This window comes from Cibotium barometz, chromosome 52 (genome assembly GCF_041138505.1).
Source record: "Cibotium barometz isolate CiBa-2024 chromosome 52, ASM4113850v1, whole genome shotgun sequence".
Lineage (NCBI taxonomy): Eukaryota > Viridiplantae > Streptophyta > Polypodiopsida > Cyatheales > Cibotiaceae > Cibotium > Cibotium barometz.
This window is the reverse complement of record NC_141097.1, coordinates 31,622,920-31,646,729: the sequence shown is the minus strand read 5'-3', so window position 1 is coordinate 31,646,729 and position 23,810 is coordinate 31,622,920. Positions and strand designations below refer to the sequence as shown.

Below are 23,810 nucleotides of genomic sequence, written 5' to 3'. Positions count from 1 at the left end.
TTCTCTGGACATAAAGGTGGACAGGGGCTGGTTTTTCATGAACATAGACATCATGTCGATGGCGTTCAATTGATGGAACTTTCAGCTTCTCTTTGCTTTGCCTCCTTCAGGGACAAACGCGGTCTTGTGAAAGTAACTCCCAAGTAGACATATGACCTGACGTACTCTACCGACTCCCCTCGGAAAAGTGAACTGAGGCTCTGATCTCGTCACCCATGCCTGTGTGGTGTTAAACACCATAACCTTGGAATATGCTTTTTGGCTGAGGCAAGAGCCTCCTTTGACAGGAACAGGAGCAACTAACTGCTGCTCCAAAATAGGAACAGGTGAGGGTAGTTACCTTACCACGCAGGTGTCCAATTCAGCACTAAATCAGTGCTGTTTTTGGACTATTCAGGGGCTATTTCAAGGCCTAGTTGATGCCAGATTGCAGAGGGACCTTGCTAGGGTCTACCAAGATAGTGTGGTGGTTGTACAAAGCTGAAAACAGGTCTATACAAAAAATACAGCAAGCTAAAATTTACTGTTTGGGACTCAAATGGAGTGCCCAATTGCACTCCCACTTTCTATTTTCAATCTCTTAATGAAGAAATAAATACCGCAAGGGGCGCCAGACTTCGGGGCCAATCTGGTGTTGAGCGAGGGAGCGAGGATTCTGTTTGTGTGTGTTTCATAAAGTCCAGGTATTTAACAATGTATCTCTAGTCTGACATATAGTTGTTTTAAATATATAGATACGATGAGTGACCACGGCCGTAAAGTGAAGTTGACGATCATCAAGTCTTTGCTATGAGGCACTAGACTTTCTGGAGATACACTGTCAGAGGCCATGACAAATTAAGTGGAGATGGATGATGCGGGTTTAAACGGTGCGATTAAGATTCTTGGGAGATTCAGTATGCCCGTACGACCTGGAGAGGGTACATCCTCCCAGCCACATGCAGGAGTGGAGACGTCTTGGCATGCACATACTACTGCGCATCGGTAAGCTTCTTGATTGATAAAATAGTAACGTCATCCATTTTTTACATATAGAATTCTTAATATATATATCCTTTTGATGTCTTTGTTTGCTTAGGACTCCTATCCCAGTTACATCACATCACGAGAGTCAGCGGCTTACTCCTGATGTACCTCTTAGTACTCAGGTGACACCTGATTCACAGGGTAGTGGTCGTTCCTCTCGCAAGTATATCTTTTATGGCGATTATGAATTAAATATCAAGTATTTTTCAAAAACTCACATCTCAATATATCGTATGTTTGTATTGCGCGTAGGCATCAGCGGGGCGGCAGAGTACCACACCACCAGTGCCCCCACCACCACAGTGCCCCCATCAGTGCCCCCACCAGTGCCAATGCGCATGTGCACTGGGACTTTGGGTGTCACATGCGACATCACACCTGACGGGGGTATCCTTCAGGTCGGAGCCGGCATCGCCTTCAGACGCACGACAGATGAGAGATCTTTGCATGTCATATCTACAACGAGTTCATATACCATGGTAGTAAGTATTATTTAACATAAAGAATATGAATTACAGTTTTTTATTTGAATTACTAATAACTGACTTTATTTTGCAATGCAGTGATCAACTCGAGGATGACAAGAAATATGTCATCAACACACTGGAGATGGAGTTTGGGGTAGGATGGAGTCGGAAGTGGTTGCTGAAACAAATGTGTAAACTCCTGAGTCATCGACACGACAATCCACGATAAGTAGAGAGAGAAATGAAACAAAATGAAATGCTATATTTACGTCTTCAAAAGGCCAAGATGACCTATGAGACCAAAAAGTTACCACCAAGAGAGCTCTGATACCACTGGGCAGCATGGGGTGTGTTGCAGTTAAGGGTACTGCGGGTAGTCACTGAGGGTGCTGCTGGAACTACTGCCACGAAATGCTAGAAGACTGCTGTGAGGTGAAAAAAGAAGAAAAGACCACGCCTCTATAGCCCTTCACCTCCCAAACTTGGATACAACAACACGAACGGGGGCACCACCAGCCACCACCGGCTGGAACACTTCTCTCACTGTTCACTCACCACACCACCCACGCCAGAAAGACAGCACAAAAGAGGGGTACCATACACAAAGCAAACACCCAGTAATATATTCCCAGTCAAAACATTTCATACAAGATTCTCCCGACACAGAAGCCTTACTCACACAACTTACAAACACTCATGCTCTGACCTGTCATCATCACTACCGAGGATACACCACATCCTCAATCACCGCGAATCTCTCGCTTGCCTGCTGCTGCTGTGCCAATCACACCAGAATGAACCCGGCCACTCACTCTTCAGAAGGCGCCCCACCAGCTAACCCTCAACTCTCTCTGCAGCCCATCACTTCTACATGTGTCGCCACCAGGAACTACCCAAACATCGCTCTCTCTCTCTCTCTCTCTGTCTGTGCTGATCTTCTGCCAGCTGTAGCTTATCTACAGTGCTACCGGCCCCACCAGCCAAGTAGCAACACCTTTTTACGGCCACACGTGCCCTCTTCACTACTCCCTCTTTGCCACCGTGTCTTCAGCACCTACCTGTGCTTCCACTTCCGGCTTCACCTATGCGGCCCACACCAGCCCACGCTTCCCTCCTTCAGCTCACACCTGCTCTCTGTCTAGTCCACGCTAGCCCTTCGATTCCACACCACCATACAAAGGCAGCAGCCTGTCACCTAGACGCCAGCACACCTGCCTTCTCCTTTCGCCAGCAGCTTTGACGCCACCACTCGCTTTGCATGCCCAAAACCAAGGCGGCTTCCTCACTAGTCGCCACTGCCTTCAGCATGCTTCCCTCTGCTCACACCTGCTCTCTGCCTAGCCACGCTAGCTCCCACACGGCGGCCTCCACTCAAAAGCCTTCACACACGGCGGCCTCCACTCAAAAGCCTTCACACACGCCAGTCCTTCCTCACGCAACCATACACGCCAACCACCAGCTGTCATCTCGCCAGCAGCTGCTACCCATAGCCAAACTCATCTCTTGGTGCCTGTCAACCCTCTTGGTGGCTCCCCGTCGCTACACAAGCACCTGCGCATCACCCTTGCGCCTTCATGCCCACCTTTACTAGCCCATAATCAACGTCCACTCAGCCGAACCAAACCAAGGCCACACCACCTCTGTCCGTCCATGCTCTAGTCTTCAATCAGCTTAACCAGCCTCACACGAACCCACAACCACGTGGTTTTCCACAGCAGGGGGCTCTAACCACCACCAACACCACCTCACCAGGGATGTTCTCGTCCACGCCACCAGCCTTCCCGCTGCTGCAGCTTCTCTTCAGGGTGACCTCCCCTTCTCTGTGTATATGCGGCTACGCCCGAGAGCCCCAAAACAAAACAAGGTGGCCTCTAGCTGCTTATTCTCTCCACTGCGCATCTCCCGCTAGCTTCTCGAACTCGCCATTCACGCGCTGGCCTCTACTCTAGCCTCCAAGTTGACCTACAACTGGCCACGTCAATATTATTTTTTTATTTCTGTTAAGGCCTACAAGATGGCCGCCTCAACATTCCTTTTCACACCATGTCCAAGGCAACCTTGGCCCTTTAACCTTTAAATTGCCCATGCCTCATGCCTTCGAATACAACCTGGTAGTACCCATTCATACTTGGATGCACCCACATTTCCAGTAGCCAAGCATGATATCATCCCCAACGAACCTCTTTCTGGACAGGCCTGCACAAACCCATTACCAAATCCATCCACCCTGTACACCTGAAGACGCATTCAAAGCCAACCTCTTCACACCTGCCATGCACACGTATGTACACAAGCCCAAAATACCTCTCAGGAAAACGCCTGACAACTGCTGGCTTCGATGGTCTATTGCTAGGCCAAGTCGATCCAGGGAACCTTGCTTGATTACGGGTACTGAAGGTTGAGATGCTGATATTGGGGTTGAAATGCGAGATAGAAGCTTGTACACAACTAGAGTAAGAGAAACGAGTCTAGGGGAATCGAACCCCGACACTAGCCATATGAGGCTATCACCACGAGACTCCCCACCACCCACCCTTGTTAGTAAGTTTATAAAAAAAAACAAGACTTCACAATGACTGATTTTGAGATTAAATCTTACCGAACATAGGCTGATCCATGAGTTGATACATAAGACTACTGGTCCTCATCATCATCTCTGAGATAAACCGTCAATAAAATTTCATCTTCATTATCCTTGTTGACTTCTTCGAACTCCTCGATCGCGTTAAATTTGTGTTCACGTTCATTTCCTCCGTAGGCTCGACATCCATTGTTTCCTTCTCTTCGGTGTCTATAGTGTTAGAGTCTGGATCGTTGTCGTTCTCATCACCTACAATGTCATCATGATCGACGGATAGAAGAATTCTACACCTCTCTGAGGTCGATGTGTCTAGATTCAAGGATGTAATCAAATCATCCTGATCCGCTGTTTCAGAGTCAACGCTATCAAACAAGTGTCGACCTCTAGGTTGGACATGTACAACTTGCCACCATGGATGAGCACCTGTATTCTTGTAAAAGAATGTTTGTTCAACATGAGTTGGTAGAATGTAAGACTCTTTTGTTGCACGCAATAACTTTGAGGAGTCGACGACGGACCAAAATCTGGACGGTTCTCTTTTCATTGTGGCATTATTGCCTTTATACCTGGCACCATGGAACCAATCCACCTTCAAAACCACCTGTCAAAATACACGAATCAAAACTTTAGAATTATGTTTAAAGTCAATATTAGATAATTTGGAAAAAATCTCATATTTTGGGAATCAATCACTCCATTTAATTTTGTATATATCTTAAACAAGCCAACTCCAAATTTGTCGGAGATTAAAGATCTAGATTCTACGCTTCAAGATCTTTCCAATCATATGTCACATGAGGGGGTTTTGACAAAATTCTGGACAAGTTCACTATGATCCCATTTTTCAAATGGGAATGAGATTTTTCCCAAATTATCTAATATGGTGTTTTTAGCTTTAAGAAATCTACATGTTATTGTTGCATGAAGAGAGATCTCATTTACCTGCTTGAAGATACGATATGATTCTTCATAAATGCCGACTATGGTTCCCACGTAACCAAGTTCATTGTCGATAAGATTTGTGTCTCTTGAACGTGCACGTGATAATTGCTTAAAAGAGGCAACAACGCAAGAATCCTGAGTTAGACGTAAGTCGTCAATAGATTTTATCCGAAGATGTTGTCCATAAGCCCACATGTTGGTATACATTCGAGCCTACACCAAAACATAAATTATTAAAAAAATTTGAGATTCATTTGTTTAGTTCAGAGTTTTCAAAACCAAACAAGTTACCTATTTTTCACACCCGATCATAAAGTCTCTTTGTTCCATAGAGATTGGCTCATGATCACTAACCGCACGTTGCATACGGGTGTATAACCAATCCATGAAAGTAGGTACGTCCCTGTCGTTATTTACATTGGTTTGACGTCTGGATCTCCTCTTTTTACGTCTACCAACTCGTTTTCTTACAAGTTCCTCCTCGTACTCATCAACGAATTGTTGCGTGCATTCGCTATTATAGACAATGAAAGTAGAAATATCCAATTTATCTTGGATCTTAAGTCGAAAAGGGACTCCCTTACCGGACAATACCTCGTCATACATGGTAGAAGACGACTCATTTGTCCATACGCGTGGAGCTTCAGAATCGGTTTTCTCAAGGTATTCACAAACGTAATACATGCATTCTTCAAGCATCCATCCCTCCGCCATAGAACCCTCTGGTCTTGCTTTTTGACGTACATAACCTTTCAATACTCCCATAAACCTCTCGACCCAAAACATTCATCAAGTGCTAACAATACCAGGGAGCTCTTTCTCGTCTCCTAGATGGACTAGAAGATGAATCTGGATATCAAAAAAGGAGGTTGGAAATTCCTTTTCCATTAAACAAAGAAGCTCTATACATTCACGCCTCTTTTTTGGAATTGACCCTTTGGCAATCTCTTTAGATGTAATCCATCTATCAGTAAAAGAAAGAAGATATTAGAGATGTTATTGAATAAAGAAGATATGAAATAAAATTTTATACTAAAAATTAATGGAGCGATAAATACCTTGCAAGCGATCCAAGGCGATATATCACATCTCGGACTCCTCTTGTAGTATATCCATCAATAACAAGGGGTAGAACATGCTACATACATGATAAATCCGATCAACAAACATACAAGAAAATAAATACTTTCAAAGATCTTAATAGATTTACCTTCACAAAATTGTGCCAATCGTGTGTTTTTAAACCAGACAAGCTCTTGTCACCTAGAGTGAACATGTTTCGACAAGATGCTCCATATCCTGTAGGCGTACGAATCGACTGAATCTTCCTGTTGATAGTCTCCAGCTCTTCTGTCTTGAGCACCCATGGGGCAGGCTCGTATGTTGTCTCATGTCGAGTTTCATCATAAAGTGGCCATAGATTGGGCTTTGAGTTTTGATCCTTTAAGTCATTTCTTGCAGTCGCTGTGTCTTTCAAGCCAACGAGGTGTTGCCATAAGGTTTGACCAACGTTCTTGAATATGTGCATGGGATCAAGAAGATGGCATATCCTCAAATCCTTCCAATTGATGGGCTTTTGATTATGTGTTGAAGATATCTCTGAGAAGCTTGTTGTTGGCATTGTTGAAGTAGACAATGATGGAGCTCCTCTAGTATGGGAGTCAGGTAAACATGATGAATGTGCAGAGAGTTTAGGTGCTGAAGACATCTCTGAGAAGCCTGCCTACTGCCAACATTGAAGTAGAGTCTAATGAAACTTCACCATTACACAGGAGTTTATGGAGGAGTCTCAGAGGCTATTGGTGTTGAAGACATATCACAGAAGCCTATTGTGCTGCTAGTACTGTTGAAGTAGAGGATGATGAAAATCCTCCAGTACAAGAGTCTATTTCCAGTAGACCTTGATTCTGGAAAGGATGAAGTTCATCTAGGACAGCTGTTTGGTGGGAGGGGTCTAATGCGTCATGGTTCCAAGGTGGCTGGCATTGGTGAGTGTGTGAATTGAACCAAAGGCCTAAGCCTCGTGCTTGCAAAAAAATATGAACCCTGTCCTGTTTATTTTATGCATGTTAAGGTCACATATTGTATTGCAACACTATTCCTAACCAGACTTGGGTTTTGATAAATAGACTTGGTGATTGTATTGTATCACGTCTTATTTTGCTATTCATAATTTCATATCTTCTAATTCTTATTCAATTAAACATGTTTCATCCCTTTGTTGCTAGTATGATTTTCATCCCTTTGTTGTTGCTAGTGTGATTCCAATGTGTCTTTGCAGTTAAAGTGCCTTGGTGGGCGAAAGATGAAAATTTGAAGAAATAGTCTTATACAAGCGTAATCCGTGAATTTCCACCAACTATAGGCAAGCTTGGGGTCCTTGATGTGAATGGGGTTCTTCTTAAAAGCTTTCGACATACATATCATCATGAAATTTCTTATAGTGGTCAATCAGTTTTGTTATTGTGTTGTGTGCAGAGAGATGCACAAGACTTCCTTCTTAAACTTAAAAGCATGTGTGACATTATCATCTGGAGGAGCAGCTGCACAATGAAAAACCTGATTGACATGCTTGGCACCTACTTTCCACGAGTCATGTGTCGGTTTGGTTTTTTTACAAGTACTGTATTGAAGCTGAATAAGTTGTTGGTATCATTACAAGTCACTGATAATGCCAAACTATCATCCTAATTATCATCTTATGTTTTCTTTCCCATGTGAAGACATAATTGGTCAGGAGGAATGTGAAATGTGGCGGAAAACACTTATTGAGATTCCTTATGCACCCATAGAGGTCTGTAAGAAGCCATCTTTTCTAAAGATTCTAAACAATGTGTGGGAAAAGCACTTGGAGTTTGACTCCAGGAACAGAATCCTAGTTGACAATGAGTGCGATAAGTCCTTGAAGAATGACTGGAAATTGTTTGGTCATTCATGGTTTTGATCCTCCACAGCTAAAAAATCAAGACCCCTACTATCTCACAAATACCATACTCCCTTGGCTAGAAGGATGGGTGAAAGACCCTTTTCCAAGGGCTTATTCTTGAGGACATTTGATATTTGACATAGAGGATGATATCTTGGGTTTGGTATTAAATTACTTTGTAGAACAAGAAGGATATGCATACCGAATGGACAAGCAGGATTGTGACTGATACCTTACAAATTTTTTTTACTGTTGCTACTATTTGTTTACAAAATTATTGTTGTAACCACTGTTGATACTGTTGAACTATGATGACAAGTTACTGTTTGTTTACAAATTTTTTTTACAATATGATGATTTTATGGTTTTAAAATATAATATGATGTTTTATCATGGTGTTTAGTTTAAGATGTTTAATTGGTGTTCTAACATAATGTCTAATTTTAGATGTGTGCCTTACAAGGTACTGTGCTGCCTAACAATGTACTACCTTACAAGGTAACGTAGTACCTAACAATGTATTGTAGTACCTAGCAAAGTACTATAGTACCTAGCAAGCTATTGTAGTACTGTGCTATCTAACAATGTACTACCTTACAAGGTATTGTAGTACCTACCAAAGTACCTAATATAAAACCTAACAAGGTACTATAGTACCTAGAAAAGTACTTTAGTACCTAACAAAGTACCTAATATAGTACCTAACAAGGTACTGTATACCTAGCAAAGTACTATAGTACTCTTTAAGTACTGTAGTACCTACCAAAGTACCTAACAAGATACTCTAGTAAGGTAATACTGTACTTTACTACCTAACAAGATACTCTAGTAAGGTAATAAGGTACTTTACTACCTAACAAGATACTGTACTTACCAAAGTACCTAACAAGGTATTATACTACCTAACAAGGTACTGTACTGTACTGTACTTTACTACCTTACATCCATTGTTAAACTTAGCACCTAACAAGGCACTGTTATACTTGGTACTTTACAAGGCACTGTTATAATGAGTACTTTAGAAGGTATTGTATGTGATTTGTTACTATAAAACAAGGTACTTTACTACCTAACAAGATACTGTACCTACCAAAGTGATGTAGTACCTACTGTAGTACCTAAGAAGGTACTGTACTACCTAACAAGATATTGTACCTACCTAACAAGATATTGTACTACCTAAGAAGGTACTGTACTACCTAACAAGATATTGTACCTACCTAAGAAGGTACTGTACTACCTAACAAGATATTGTACCTACCAAAGTACTGTAGTACCTTCTACTAAACCTACTACTAAAGTACCTAACAAGGTACTGTACTACCTAACAAGGTACTTTACTACCTAACACGGTACTATATTGTAATGTACTTTACTACCTTACACCCACTATTATTCTTAGCACCTAACAAGGCACTGCTATACTTAGTACTTTACAGGGCACTATTATAATGAGTACTTTACAAGGTATTGTATGTGATTTGTTACTTTAAACAATACAATGGTAATCTAGTTTATGGCAAAAAACTCCAACACAAGACACTGTAGAATACCAAACACTAACCGGTTAGTTGCTTACATGCACACAGCATTATGTCTTTACAAACAATTTATGACTTCACTACAAGGAATAGTCTACCACAATCTATCGGGAGCAGTGTACAAAACAAGTAATTCATAACACCATAACTATTGCATCACAACTACATCATCATCACTAGCCTCATCATATGGCATACTGCTGTATATGTTTTTGTAGACCTAAGTGGATAGATTGAATAGGTTTTGGCATCCTGGTATAGCCTCTAGTGGAACCTTTATGGCTCTTACAAGGTGTGAGTAGATCATAACAGGGGGTTGACCATCTAGAAGTGTGTAGGTATCAATCTTACCTTGAAATTGGGCATAGTAAAAGCCTTCAATCTTACCTTGAAATTGGGCATAGTAAAAGCCTTCAACTACAAAGGCACCTCTTAAAATTTTGTTGTGCCATGCATCCTTTTGTGCCTTCACTATCTGGTACACTGCTTTGGTGCATTTTAGTATATAGAAATCATCTCCCTATTCTACTGCATTGACTGCAAAGTTGTCTCCAATGGACAATGCATCAGACAAAAGTTGGGGGTCACCTTCATACATTAGCTTGTTGAAACAATAATTCATTGGCTGATTGAAGACCTGATCATTAACATCTTCATCATCGTTGCATACTCTGCCTGAATCTGGTAATGGCTTAATGCTGAGATATAGCCATGCATCTACATATTTTTTGTTTGTACATCTTCTCCATTGTCCATGAATACATGGGTCACAGAAGCATGAGAGTTGACACACTCGAAGAGCACAACCATATCCTTTGAATACCCATCAACACAATGAAATGAATGTGAGTCTATAATATGCTTACAGTCCATTGATGCTCCCGTGGCACATCCTCCGGCCTCACCAACCAAAAAACCCGCTTTTTACTGCATTGATGGTTATTTTCTTTGAGAGTAAATGTGTGCCTTAAATAATTGACTTCATCTGATGCACACTTCATAGGCTAAGCATTTGGTTTCAACTCCTCATGCGTGAGAGTTCTCTTTATAATAGCACTTGCGCCATCATGCTCTCCTTTTCCATGACACGATGTGGAAAAGTTATGCGTCATTTGCAAACTTGTGAGCTGATAATACCTAGCAACAAAATAGAAGGGCCTTCATGGTTTAACTTGAGAGGTTGCGCCATCACATCACACCCAATGACGTTGCAGAGAGAAGCCTTTTTATTTTAGCCAACTGTCATGAAGCAGAATATAGTGTTGGACAAAAAGTGTCATGCATCTTATCATCAGATATGTAGAAATGGATGATTTTTTCAGTTGAACCACTATAGTTTCTCACATACGTTATGTGAACAAGTATTGTGACTTGAGTCGAGTACCAATGCATAAATTGTATCTCATTTTGAATTTTAAACGAGTAATTTGACTAAAACCACAAAATCTAATGGAAAGTTCAGCAAGCATTATTTAAACTGTCTTGACTGCCACCTGAACATGAAGTTATGTTCTATGAAGCTTGTGAGCTGAGAAGACAATAGGTTAACAAAGTCTTTACTTCTCATCTGCTGCACTACCGAGTCCTTTCTTTTCTTCTCAAAACCACCTTCATCAAGTTGGCCTATGCCAACATCTGAAAATCTCTTCACAGTTACTTCCCTGCTGTCCTCTGAGAACTCACCTGGGCACATCAACAATCTGCTCAACATTATGCTAACACGGCATTAAGTACACTTCCCCAATAGACATTTTTTGGCATGAAACTATGAATCAAGAGCCTTAGCACACAAAATAGATTCCCATATATCATTGTTGCTCTGATACACTGATTGGTTTGTGAGATACTTACATGTTTCTTGTCCTCTGCAACAAACTAAACATTTGCAAGTACATAATATTCCAACAAGTATACCGCTCATTCAATTTTCAAACATAGTAAGGCTTTATGCTCTCAAAGACTTTTTACTAAATTTGGTACCCCAAACTACCCTGTAAGATAGTCTAGGAACTCCATAGATAGATTTCTGGTTGACTGAAGTACCCATAGGTACACCCTTCTAGAATATCCAAGGTACTTTGTAGTAAACTAAGTACCAAAATGTGCTTTGTAAGGTACTCTATAAGTACATTTCAGGTTGACTGAAGTACCCATGGGTACATTATTATCTAGCCCAGGGGTACTTTGTAGTAAGTTTGTTACCTAAAACTAAGTACATTTTAGGTTGACTGAAGTACCCATGGGTACATTATTATCTAGCCCGGGGGTACTTTGTAGTAAGTTTGTTACCTAAAACTACCCTATAAGGAAGTCTAGGTACTCTATATGTAGATTTATTTTTTACTGAAGTACAGCTAAGTACCAAAACCTACCCTGTAAGGTAGTTTCTCAACTCCATATGTACATTGATTGTTGGCAAAAGTACCCTTCTGTACATTGTTATGTAGTCTAGGTACTTTTTAGTAAATTTGGTACCTTGTAAGATAGTCTAGGTACCCCATAGGTAGATTTCTTGTTGGGTCAAGTACCCATGGGTACACCCTTTTAGAGTCCAAGGTACTTTGTAGTAAACTAAGTACCAAAATCTGCCCCATTAGGTACTCTATAAGTACATTTCTTATTGGCTGAACATTGTTATTTAGCCCACGGTACTTTGTAGTAAGTTTACTACCCTGTAAGGTAGTTTAGGTACTCCATAGGTAGATTTCTTTTTTACTCAAGTATCTTTGGGTCACCCTTTTGTAGTCCAAGGTATTGCATAGGAAACTAAGTACCAAAAGTACCCTGTAAGGTTATTTAGGTACTGTGTTTGTTGAAGTACTCATTGCCACGTACATGTTCATGAAATCAGAGGTGGAGTTGTATAGAAGATTCCAAGAGACCCATGCAATAGTCACAATATCACTTAGATGAGACTTTCTTACACGGTAGTTTTAGGTACCAAATTTACTAAAAAGTACCTGGACTAAATAACAATGTACCCAAGGGTACTTTTGCCAACAAGAAATGTACTTATGGAGTTGAGGAACTACCTTACAGGGTAGGTTTTGGTACTTAGTTGTACTTCGGTAAAAAATAAATCTACATATAGAGTACCTAGACTTCCATACAGGGTAGTTATGGGTAACAAACTTACTACAAAGTATCCTGGGCTAAATAACAATGTACCCATGGGTACTTCAGTCAACCTGAAATGTACTTATAGAGTACCTAAACTACCTTACAGGGCATATTTTGGTACTTAGTTTACTACAAAGTACCTTGGATTCCAGAAGGGTGTACCCATGGGTACTTCAGTCAACCAGAAATCTATCTATGGAGTTCCTAGACTATCTTACAGAGGGTAGTTTTGGGTACCAAATTTACTAAAAAGTACCTGGACTAAATAACAATGTACCCAAGGGTACTTCTGTACTTATGGAGTTGAAGAACTACCTTAAAGGGTAGGTTTTCGTACTTAGTTATACTTTAGTATAAAAAATAAATCTACCTAAGAAGTACCTAAACTACCTTACAAGGGAGTTCTAGAAAACAAACTTACTACAAAGTACCTTGGGCTAACTAAGAAATGTACTTATAGAGTACCTAAGCTACGTTATAGAGAAGATTTTGGTACTTAGTTTAGTACAAAGTACCTTGGAATCGAGAAGGGTGTACCCATGGGTACTTCAGTCAACAAGAAATCTACCTATTGAGTACCTAGACTATCTTATAGAGTAGTTTTGGGCACCAAATTTAATAAAACATACCTGGACTAAATGACAATGTACCCAAGGGTACATTTGCCAACAAGAAATATACTTATGGAGTTGAGGAACTACCTTACAGGGTAGGGCTTTGTACTTATTTTACTACAAAGTATCATGGATGACAGAACATTGAACTATAGGGTACCATGGAGTACTTAACACTGAACTATAGGGTACTTCAGCCATGTAGAAATGTGCTTCTAGAGTACCCAGACTACCTTTTAGGGTATTGTGGAGTACTTAAAGGTACTATAGTAAACATAAATTAAGAACTGTGGAGTACTTACAAGTGTAGTTACAAGGTATTGTAGTACTGTGCAGTGCACTACAAAGTACTATGTGTGTGACTACAAAATATTACAAACTACATCATATGTTATACACAAGTTAATACACCTCAGCCCATATCTCCTAATATAGAAAACAAGTTAGATAATTGAAGGGTTGTTGCAGGATTAGGGTGCCCATGTTTTTCTACTTAGGCACCTTGTAAACATTAAAAAAACAGGCATTTGTTTATGTTTAGTGGCTAGTCTGTCCTAGCTAACGAAGGAATTTAAGTTCATTTTTTTTTTGGAACATCACATGCAACGCTGGGAATATAGTTTCATAATTGGATTAACCACCATTAGATAATCAAAAGTCCTCATTTCCTTAGGTACAAAGTCAATGTATACATCTTGTCCCAAATTTGGACTGATTCCATAAAATGCTAATATCTTCTACATATAAACTCACATGAGATCCCCACTTTAGACCTTAGATCTTCACATAATATAGAGCTTAACTTGATTTTTTGAGAAACTTTTAAGCTATTTGTCTATTTTCTTTAAATATTTCAAGGTCTTTAAAGTGTTATAATATATGCCAGTTTTTATACCCACGATAACTACCACTAAAAATGCTCAATCTTGTAGATCAAAAGAGTGGTAGGTAGTGAGAAATTAGTAGAATGTGGTGGTTAGTGAAAATTGCAAATCCAATGGTCGGATTTTTAATGATCTCTTTTCCAAAAATTCTTCTAGGCTATTAGAAGGCTTGCACATATTAATAAATTAATTAGTAAAATTATATTTTTTATGTTAATCTTCTAAAACCTATAGGGACTAGTGTACTTGTAATGGTGCATATATGGAAAAAAATTTAGATCACTCTAAGTATGGAAAGATCATTTTTTAAATCATTTCATCATATTTCTGATTAATTAGACTAATTCATATTAATTTAAGTTATATTGGGCTAATTTGAGTGCATGTGTATTTTCTATTAGTTGCTTGATCTGATTTGGAGTACCTTGCCTTCCCAAATTTTCTCTCCAAGCATTGTCCCAGTCTAGCATGATTGAAAAAGATAGATTGTACTTGCTGACACTCATCAAGAAGATAGACCGGATATCGAACCACACTTTTTCTTCCTATTCTCTTCTAAGAGACATCCTTTTTGTTGGGTGAAACTGGAGTTTCAAAGCTCCAAAAGGCATACACAAGATCTCTGATTTCGCAAGTTATGATGGTACTTTGAGGGAGTTGTCTTTCACATGTACTAAATGGTAGTACTTCATCATCATCTTTAGTTTTCAGATGAGAATGAGCTAAAATAACATTTCTCCTGTGTATACCAAGCACTTCTGCTACTTTAGAATGATTCATGTGATTTGTGCCATTGGAATTGTGCATGAGCATTGTCAAAGAAGCTCGTTTCACAAATAGCTCGTTTCTTGAGTGGGGCACCGTAATTTGGCTTAGGGAATTATGAATGTTACTAAAAGAAGAGTGGTTTTTGCATTGTGACTTGATGTCTGTAATAATAGACGATGGAATGCTGGATGAAGGAAGAGTTGCTGAAATTTTTGCCTTTGATAAGCTAATCTTAGACCAGTTGTCTCTGTGTTCCAACACTTGGCCATAGCTAAACAAATCTTTTTTCTTCTTTTGTCTTCCTCCTCAGTAGATGGGTCTTCCAACAATATGTATTTTCTCTTGCTCTCCTTCTCTGCTCTCTTTTCTGTGAAGCCTAGTACTCCAGCATAGAAGATGTGTTGTTGATTTGATTATTGCTATTAATATTTTCCTTTTCAGGACCTGTGGTGGAATAGAATGTGTTGTTACCAAAGCTAATGTCCACCCTGAGAGACCTGTTTTGATGGATAGTTGTTGCCAATATTTGCCATACTGGTATTAGTGTCCAAATTGCTAAACCAGCCTTCCATACCACGAATAGAGAGACAGAGCTCAGAGAGAAGGGACAGCTTCAGATGGGTGACAATAACAAGATCAGAGAGGAGAAGAAAGAAACAGAGAGACGGGTCGCATAACAACTCAGAGAGAAGGGAGAGCTTCAGACGGGTGACAATGGTGGGATCAGAGATAGAGGATTGTAGCCATGAGCGCCGAGAGAGAATCAAGTGTAGTCGCGATGATGCAATCGTAATAAAGTCTTAATATATTTTTTTATACATAGCATATCTACAATATCACTAAAACCAGGTGCAACTTTTTTTAATTTAAATTCTCTTCTTCTTCTCACACTACTTCCACCTAAAAAAAGGAGTGTCCATGACACTCCTTTTTGTACCATCTACGCATGCTTTCACCCCTCATAGAGTCTCAGAGATGATGTAAGCATGCACACACCCCACACCCTCACATGCATGCTTCCCCCCTCCCCCCTTTCCTCGACATGCACTCTCTCTATCCCCCTATCTCTTTACCGCTATGTCTCATTTCCTCTATCCCTTTCCTTTAATGTTTTTTTGTTTCCTCACATAATCTCTCTTTCTTTCTCACACTCGCTCTCGTAGATGCATACATATGTGTACACTCTCTCTTCCTATCACTGTCTCATGTGAGTTGGCATAGTAGTTTAGAAATCAAGCTCCCATATGGGTGATCTCGAGTTCAAGTCCCACTTTTCCCTGCATGTTGGTGCCATCGTATGGATCGTTGTGGTATGCTAGCTTGGGTATGACCTTAAAACTCTCTCTTTGTCTCTGTTTGTATTTCTTTATCTCTCTCTCTCTCTCTCTTTATAGTCCCTCTCTCTCTTTCTCACTATTCCTACTCTCTACCACTCATATGTCTCTCTTACATATATATATCACACACATATACACATATCTACACTCTCTCTCTCTCTTAGAGAGAGAGAGAGAGATGGTAAAAGGAAGAAAGGGTGTGTGAGAGAATTTACAATGACTTGGATGGATATACCCAAACTTATATATTGATCTTTTTTTATAACATCATAAATGTACTTTCCATGTATAGATTTTTTTACTTGAAAAATATGGGTCACATTTTTTTATTTATACATTCTAATATACATATTTTTTTATTTTTGTTAAAAAATATGAGTAGTCCTTGTGGATATATCTCGATTTTGTGAAGTCAAATAGCTTTTTTAATAATTGGATACATATAACAAATACAAGTTTTCTATGTATATTTTGTAAATTGTAACATTAAAACTCAAATTAAAAATATAATGAGCATTCTATTTATAATGATTAATGCTTTCCCAATACTATCATACTTTATTTCTTTCATGAAAATTAGAATCTTAAGTAATATGTACACAATAAGCTCTTTATATACATATTATTTTTTGTTATATAGAGAACACTAATTTACTAGATGAAAGTTAATTTTTCTATATAGATAATCTCATTTGCCATATAGGGAGTCCACTTCTTTACTAGATTTGAGGTGGGTCTTCTATATGGTTATTGCAATTTACTATATAGAAACTTTCAAGTGCTAGGTAGAAACTATTAAAGTTATTTACTAGTTGTAAGATGAATTTATGTTATATAGATACTCACATTTCCTAGATCACTTCTTTCCTAGATATAAAGTCAATTTCCTATATAGATACTCGGGGGGGGTGGGGGGTCAGCACGTGTGTTCCATAGAAGGAATTTTTAAAATTTATTTTTTACACATTTTTTAGATAAAAAAGGGAACCATTTAAAGGGGATATTCACAGGTTGAATAGAAAAAGGGTATGTTTTATTCATGAAAATTTTACAAATAAGGGTTTTTTAAAATAGGCCTTGAACGCATGTGATACAAAGGGTTTACTTATAGTGAATCCCCCGAGTATAGACATTGCTAGTTGCTATAAAAAAACACTTATTTTCTAGATAGATGTAATTGTTTGCTAGATCAACATATAGGAAATCATATTTACTAGATTCAAGAGAAAAAAGTATGTAGACACAACTTTACTATATAGGAATATGTCAAAAGTCCCTTGTGTACCTTGAGGTAAGTTGCTAACCTTGCAGGCAAATAATCAAAAATAAATATCCATGATAAATAAAACACATCACAAAAATACAATTTCAATAAATTTCATTTTCATAACATCTTAAATCCTTTTTGCGGTGTCCCTAATGTTACACGTTGTAACCCTCGTGAACTTGTATCCAAATTGAATTTGTAACACTGAGTTAATGTTAATTGTCATTTGCAAGTCTAGTGTGGAAGCATCGAAACTTGGCTTGCTTTTGGTCATTTTTAGCACATTTATATAGTTGATAAAAATCAAATTTCAATCTAAAGATAAATGATATAAATGTAGCATTTATCAATAACAAATGTATTACATATTAAATGTTCCTAAATGGCTATAAAGTTTAACAAGAGCATTCCCCATCTCCTTCATATCTTTATGCGTGTGGAATTGATATGCTCTCATCGTCCCAGCACACTTCCTTAAAAGTAGTTTATGGCTTTATCCTTGCATCCTTGTCCCTTACTCGCTTACCCTCCCCTCTCATGCTTGTATCATGGTGGCATTTACCCCCCTACTTCTCATCCTTGCAACCTTCCAATAGTGAAGGATGTCAGAATTTTTGTTACATCGCAAATTGTGGTTAGTAAAGAAGGTACAAGAAAATAAACCCTTTGGATAGTAAAGAAGGTACAAGAAAATAAACCCTTTGGATCACAGGAAAAAGCCATATGATGGCAAGAAATATGAGAAACCCAAACAATTTGTGAAAGATCAAGGGAGAAAACCTGTCGTTAGATCTGCTATGTGTTTGTTGTATCCCTATCTTCATTGATCTCCAGCTTCTCCATCATTATTATGTCAGGAAAAAGCGAAGGAACTAGCAGACTTAAACTGATGCATTGAGGATACCCCATCGTAAGACAAAAGGGAAAAGGCCTCATGCTGATGCTGGAAACCCTAGTGTAACTTAATGCCGGAAAACCTAATGTAATCAGAATGCTTTTCTTCTCCTGATTCTAGAAACCCTATTTTCTCCTTCTAACGCCGTATATCCTAGATTTCCCCTACCTCCAATGATGCCATAAACCCTAGATCGATTTTCTTCCTTTTTCCTTGGTGATGGCCAAAACCCTAGAAGGCGTCTACGAGAAGCCCTTGTGTAGTTGCTAAGGCACCTATTTTCTGATGCTAAACATTAGGGTAAATGTTGTTGCTGATGCAGGGATCGATGGTAGCAAGGCAAAGGATAGTACAAACTAAGGCGAAGGAGAGGGTGTGTGTCTGGGAGAGAGTATGTGTTATTCATTATGTGTGCAAGGAGAGAGAGAGAGAGAGAGAGAGAGAGATCACTTTGTCTTTTTTTAAGTAGGTGTGACGAGAGAGCGCAAAGAGAGAGAGACTAGAGACATTCATAATTACACCTTTTCGAATATCAACATTTATATATATCATAGAAATTCTATTATTTCAACAAGTGTCCACATGAGCCAAACTTGTTTATACAGTATAGAAGAAGGAATACTCCCTAAGGGAGGCAGGGAGGCTTACTTGCAAACAATTGGTCTAGTAGTAGAGGTCGAGATCAAAGGAGAGGATCCATCTGCCAGGCGAGACCCGCACGAGCTCTACGAGGCGATTGGTGACGAGGCCGCGTGCGAGGAGGAAGTCGCCGGTGCCGCCAACGACGGTGAGGGTGCGCACTTTCTTGGCCTCCACGATCTGGCCGATGATGGTGAGGGTGCCCTTGTAGCTGCCGTCATCGATGGTGGCGGTGAAGGTGTGGAAGAGCGCGAGGCCTTTCTGGCTGTCCAGCACGTAGAAGCCCTGCGCCAACCCGGCCGACGCCGAGCTGTTGGAGGCGCCCAGCGTGAGGGGGGCCTCGAAGGTGGCCACCACGCCGAAGCTAAAGGGGTTGGAGAAGGTGCCCGGAGGGAGCGGACCATACACCGAGGTGAAGTAGGTGTTATTCACGGCCGGGTTGTACACGGTGTTGTGGAGGTAGAATCTGTAGTGGGACGGGCCGGCCTTGATCTCATTCTTGTGGCAAGACGCCGGCGTGGCATTGAAGCTGATCAGCGCCAGTAGTAGGCATGACACGAGGAGCCAGCGGCTGGCCATATTGCTGGTAGCTGGAGTACAGCGGTGATCACAGAAGACGGCCTCGCTCGAAATTAGTAGGTAGGACTCAATTGGTAAAGCTAGCGGAAGGTGCTAGCCGGATGATAGATCTGATGAGGAGCGCCTATTTGTAATACACCAAGTAAGCGTCAATGACCTGGCAACAAGATAGTTTATGCAAATTGATCAAGCTGCATGTAAAGTGGAAGATGCTAGCGGGGCATCATAGATCCGGTGAGGAGCTTAGACGTATACTGGGCACCTTGACCTGTCCTAAGGTAAGCTGGCAATAAGCGCGTTCATGCGATTGGTTAAATAGACGAAATGGGCCGGCCAAATTAGTCAGTCCACGCCCCGATTTGGTGGATCTTTTGTGTTAAATAGATATACCCAAAGTACAAGCAAATAGTCTCTTTAAGTGTGTTTGACTATTCCTCTCCAAAGGTCCTCCGCCGGAAGCTCCACCATGGGCATACACTATCCTCATTATTAGAAGCACCTCCAAGGAGTTACTCCCCTATGGTAGGTAGTAAGGCATGGTAAAACCTAGAGAAGTAGAATCATCAACAATTAGTGTGACTAACGAGACCTCGTGCCCATCCAAGATTCTACACATATTAAAGACTTAGACAATACACATCCCATTTTGAGGAGCTCGAGTACAACCATGTCTTTTAATATTACCCTAAAAAATTATAGGCAGATACATATATCCATAGCACATAGCAACTCACTCTGTCAACCACAAGACGAGGAGCATTACTCAAATCAACGTAATAAATGTTCAAAAAACATTTAGGAAACATTAAAGAATTCTTCAAAATTAAGGTTTTTTTGGTTGAAGGGTGTAAACTTAAATATATATTCTTACGTGAAGGGTAAAATGTCTCAAGAGCTAGGGCTCTTGGATAACCTGCATTAATCTTATTAATCTTTCTCCTATTTCCTTGTTACCCCTTCAAGTTGTGCTTTGGGGGATGTCTGATTTAACAAAAAGTTCCACGAGAAGGGGGCGCTGACTACCAAGACTCAAGAGTGATGGATGGACTTTTTAGATCATGCGCTGGAACGTGCTTATCAGTTTTGGAGCACGACCGTAGTAGTAGCCGAACTTTGTGGCGTGGACGAAGAGGTGAGCCTGTAGTATTCAGTGCCGAGGCCAGGTCATTGCCAGCTTGAGCATCGGGCGTGGTTTATTTACAAATAGGCTACTAGCACCTTCCGCTTTAGCACCCATTGAGCCTTACGTTTCCCACCTTTTATCATTTCCCCGCTCCTTCATCAAGCTAGGTCCTCTTGATCACCGCTGTATTGAGAATTAGCTACGAGCAATTAATATGGCCAGCCGCTGGCTCCTCGCGTCATGTCTGCTACTGGCGCTGATCAGCTTGAATGCCACGCCGGCGTCTTGCCACAAGAAGAAGATCAATGATGACGGCCCGTCCCGCTACAAATTCTACCTCCACAACACCGTGTACAACCCGGCCGTGAATAACACCTACTTCACCTCGGTGTACAGTTCGCCCCCTCCGGGCAACTTCTCCAACCCCTTCAACTTCGGCGTGGTGGCCACCTTCGAGGCCCCCCTCACGCTGGGCGCCTCCAACACCTCGGCGTCGGCCGGGGTGGCGCAGGGCTTCTACGTGCTGGATAGCCAGAAAGGCTACGTGCTCTTCCACACCTTCACGGCTACCATCGACGACGGCACCTACAAGGGCACCCTCACCATCATGGGACAGATCGTGGAGGTCCAGAAAGTGCGCATCCTCACTGTCGTTGGCGGCACCGGCGACTTCCTCCTCGCACGCGGCTTCGTCAAAAATCGCCTCGTCGAGCTCGTGCGGATCCCCCCTGCCCGTTGGGTCCTCTCCTTTGATCTCCACCTCTACCACTAGACCACTTGTTTCCATGCTGCTTTTTTCATTCGCCTTACCTTCTTGAATAAAAGTCCCAAAATTTTGACTGTTCTTATGATCCCAAGGGCCACAAGTAAAAGAAATACCCCAAGAGCATGAAATACAACACTAAACTTACAAAATTTACATCGAAGGAAAAAGAACGCCCACTAGGCGGGTTCATTTATGAAGAAGAGAAGAGTACGTAAACAAGGAAGCCAAATGTAGGCGTGCATGTGTTGAAGACTCATTAAACTCGTATATAGATCTGTTATTTAATTTACAACCTCGTAAGGAGCCTCGAAACACTTCAAGCAAGTTTAGTACTTTGGTTCTAGTGCCGAACGAGCATCTTTGATTAGTTCAATCATTAATCAAAGCATACACTAATTAATATTTCATAATCTATGCCCATACCTTGGCTACAAAAGTGTGGAGAAGGACCCAATTAGGCTATGGGCGTAATTATCAACAGCACACAGGTACCACAAAGATAGGCAGTAAGCCTCACAAGGCGACGGATGTACACTCGTCAGGCTAGTAGTCCAAGAAGGGTTTTGGTGGAGCAGAAACACGCACATCAGCATGCAAGCGAGAAGGCAATTGAGAGCTTCTGATGGAAAGGAGCAAGGTTTGCTTAATATTCACAGGAGGATACTATCAACGAAGTAATCATGACTCGCCATCTTTAAAGAAATTAGCAATAGCCTTACAAAGGCCACATCATAAATAGAGTGAAGCACCCAAACCCTCAGCAGATAGCCATAAGGAAGAAACCGATGACCATTACCTAAACAAAAAAAAAATGAGCATCGAAATTTTGCACGACAACCGGTAGAGACTTTTCTTAACGGGACTCTGGCTGTGGGCCATGGCAGAACGAACTTTTGGATGTTTCCTACATAGTGAAAAAAAGCTATTTACTAGGTAATTTCCTAAAAACAAATAAGCATATCTAAAAATTTTATGCAGGGTTAGAGAAAATGGAAAGCTCCCTACGTAACTTCATTAAGAAATCTTATTTTCTATATAGACAGCATTTCCTACATAGGAAATAATATACATATATAGAGAACCCAAATTTACCTAGTTAAGTCCACGATTTTTCTTGGTTTGCTCAATCCCCTACCCACGGAATGTGCAAGCTGGAGAAAATATTTCCTAGATTGCAAAATCCCTATATAGCATATTTGTACCTAGTAAATAACTTTTGTTTAATTTCTCACATAATGTGATTACAAGTTTTCTTACAACAAGAAATTACATAATGATAAATATTAAATATCTTAAAGAAGATTAAACATTTAGATGCTCTCACAAAAAATGATGTTTTTTATAGACAACTCATAAAGAGAAGTATAACACATCTTATGAAAGGAAAACCAAGACTCGTACATTCTCTAAATTTTAATAGAAAGCAAAGTTGTTCACTTCTAATGAAATTAAAAATAACAACAAAGTTTCGAGTAAATGCTCTTTATAAATAACTCAAAAAGATTAGCATAACACATCTTATAAATAACTCGAATGAAATAAAAAATAACACATCTTTATAAATAACTCGAAAAGATAAGCATAACACATCTTTACAAATTACTTAAATGAAATAAATAATAATAACGAAGTTTCAAGTTGGTGCTCTTTATAAATAACTCAAAAAGATAAGCATAACACATCTTATGAAAGAATATCAATTCTTAAACCAAGACTCATACATTCTCTTTATAAAGTTATAATTCACTTCTAATGAAATAAAAAATTACAATAAAGTTTTCAGTTGATGCTCTCTATAAATAACTCGAGAAAAGAAGCGTAACACATCTTATGAAAGAATATCAGTTCTTAAACAAAAGACTTGTCCATTCTCTAAATTTAAATAGAAAGAAAAGTTGTTCACTTCCAATGAAATAGAACATAACAATAAAGTTTCGAGTTTTACACTAAAAAAAAACCTTATCTCTAATCCCTATAGTAATCTATCCACATTGTCTACACTCAAATCATGTGAATCCTTTCTATTCATTCTTATCTACTCTCTAAAATCCAAGACCCAAGGTTATCCCTCATGTCCAAAAGAGTTTGAGTCCTTGTCTCTTTTGAGTCCCTATCTCTTTTAAACTAATCTTAAAACTACTCTTCACTTATAGTATTAGACTGTGTGGCTTTCAAAACCACTAACATATCATCAATTAAAATGTACATCAAAATATTTAAGGAGAATCATTTCCATCTCTTCACTTGTGAAGTTGCTTGCCTACATCATAAATAACCTCAATAAGTACAAGTTTTGATATTAAAGCAAAAAAGTTAAATGGTCTATTATATACTT

General features: G+C 39.9%; 2 protein-coding genes and 1 pseudogene across 3 annotated transcripts; 2 read left to right on the top strand and 1 right to left on the bottom strand.

The window, feature by feature from the left end:
- The first annotated feature begins 829 nt into the window (after positions 1-829).
- LOC147609055 (uncharacterized) lies at positions 830-1,911 on the top strand (annotated as a pseudogene).
- Positions 1,912-17,308: 15,397 nt separating this feature from the next.
- LOC147609054 (dirigent protein 6-like) lies at positions 17,309-19,857 on the bottom strand. 2 transcript variants are annotated; one of them, XM_086788444.1, is made up of 2 exons: positions 19,017-19,857; positions 17,309-17,510 (listed from the first exon to the last, which is right to left on the bottom strand). In XM_086788444.1, exon 1 carries the CDS (start codon positions 19,584-19,586, stop codon positions 19,032-19,034), a length of 555 nt encoding a protein of 184 aa, XP_086644570.1. In that variant the 5' UTR covers positions 19,587-19,857; the 3' UTR covers positions 17,309-17,510; positions 19,017-19,031. The 2 variants fall into 2 exon arrangements, with proteins under 2 accessions (XP_086644570.1, XP_086644571.1); XM_086788445.1 differs by having other exon boundaries at positions 17,489-17,505.
- A 946-nt stretch (positions 19,858-20,803) lies between these two features.
- Positions 20,804-21,550, top strand: LOC147609053 (dirigent protein 6-like). The gene has a single exon (XM_086788491.1). It carries the CDS (start codon positions 20,924-20,926, stop codon positions 21,479-21,481), a length of 558 nt encoding a protein of 185 aa, XP_086644617.1. The 5' UTR covers positions 20,804-20,923; the 3' UTR covers positions 21,482-21,550.
- Positions 21,551-23,810: the final 2,260 nt, after the last annotated feature.

Bases quoted from the DNA above. Each gene is read 5' to 3' on its own strand.
- LOC147609054 (XM_086788444.1), bottom strand. From the start codon at position 19,586: ATGGCCAGCCGCTGGCTCCTCGTGTCATGCCTACTACTGGCGCTGATC.
- LOC147609053 (XM_086788491.1), top strand. From the start codon at position 20,924: ATGGCCAGCCGCTGGCTCCTCGCGTCATGTCTGCTACTGGCGCTGATC.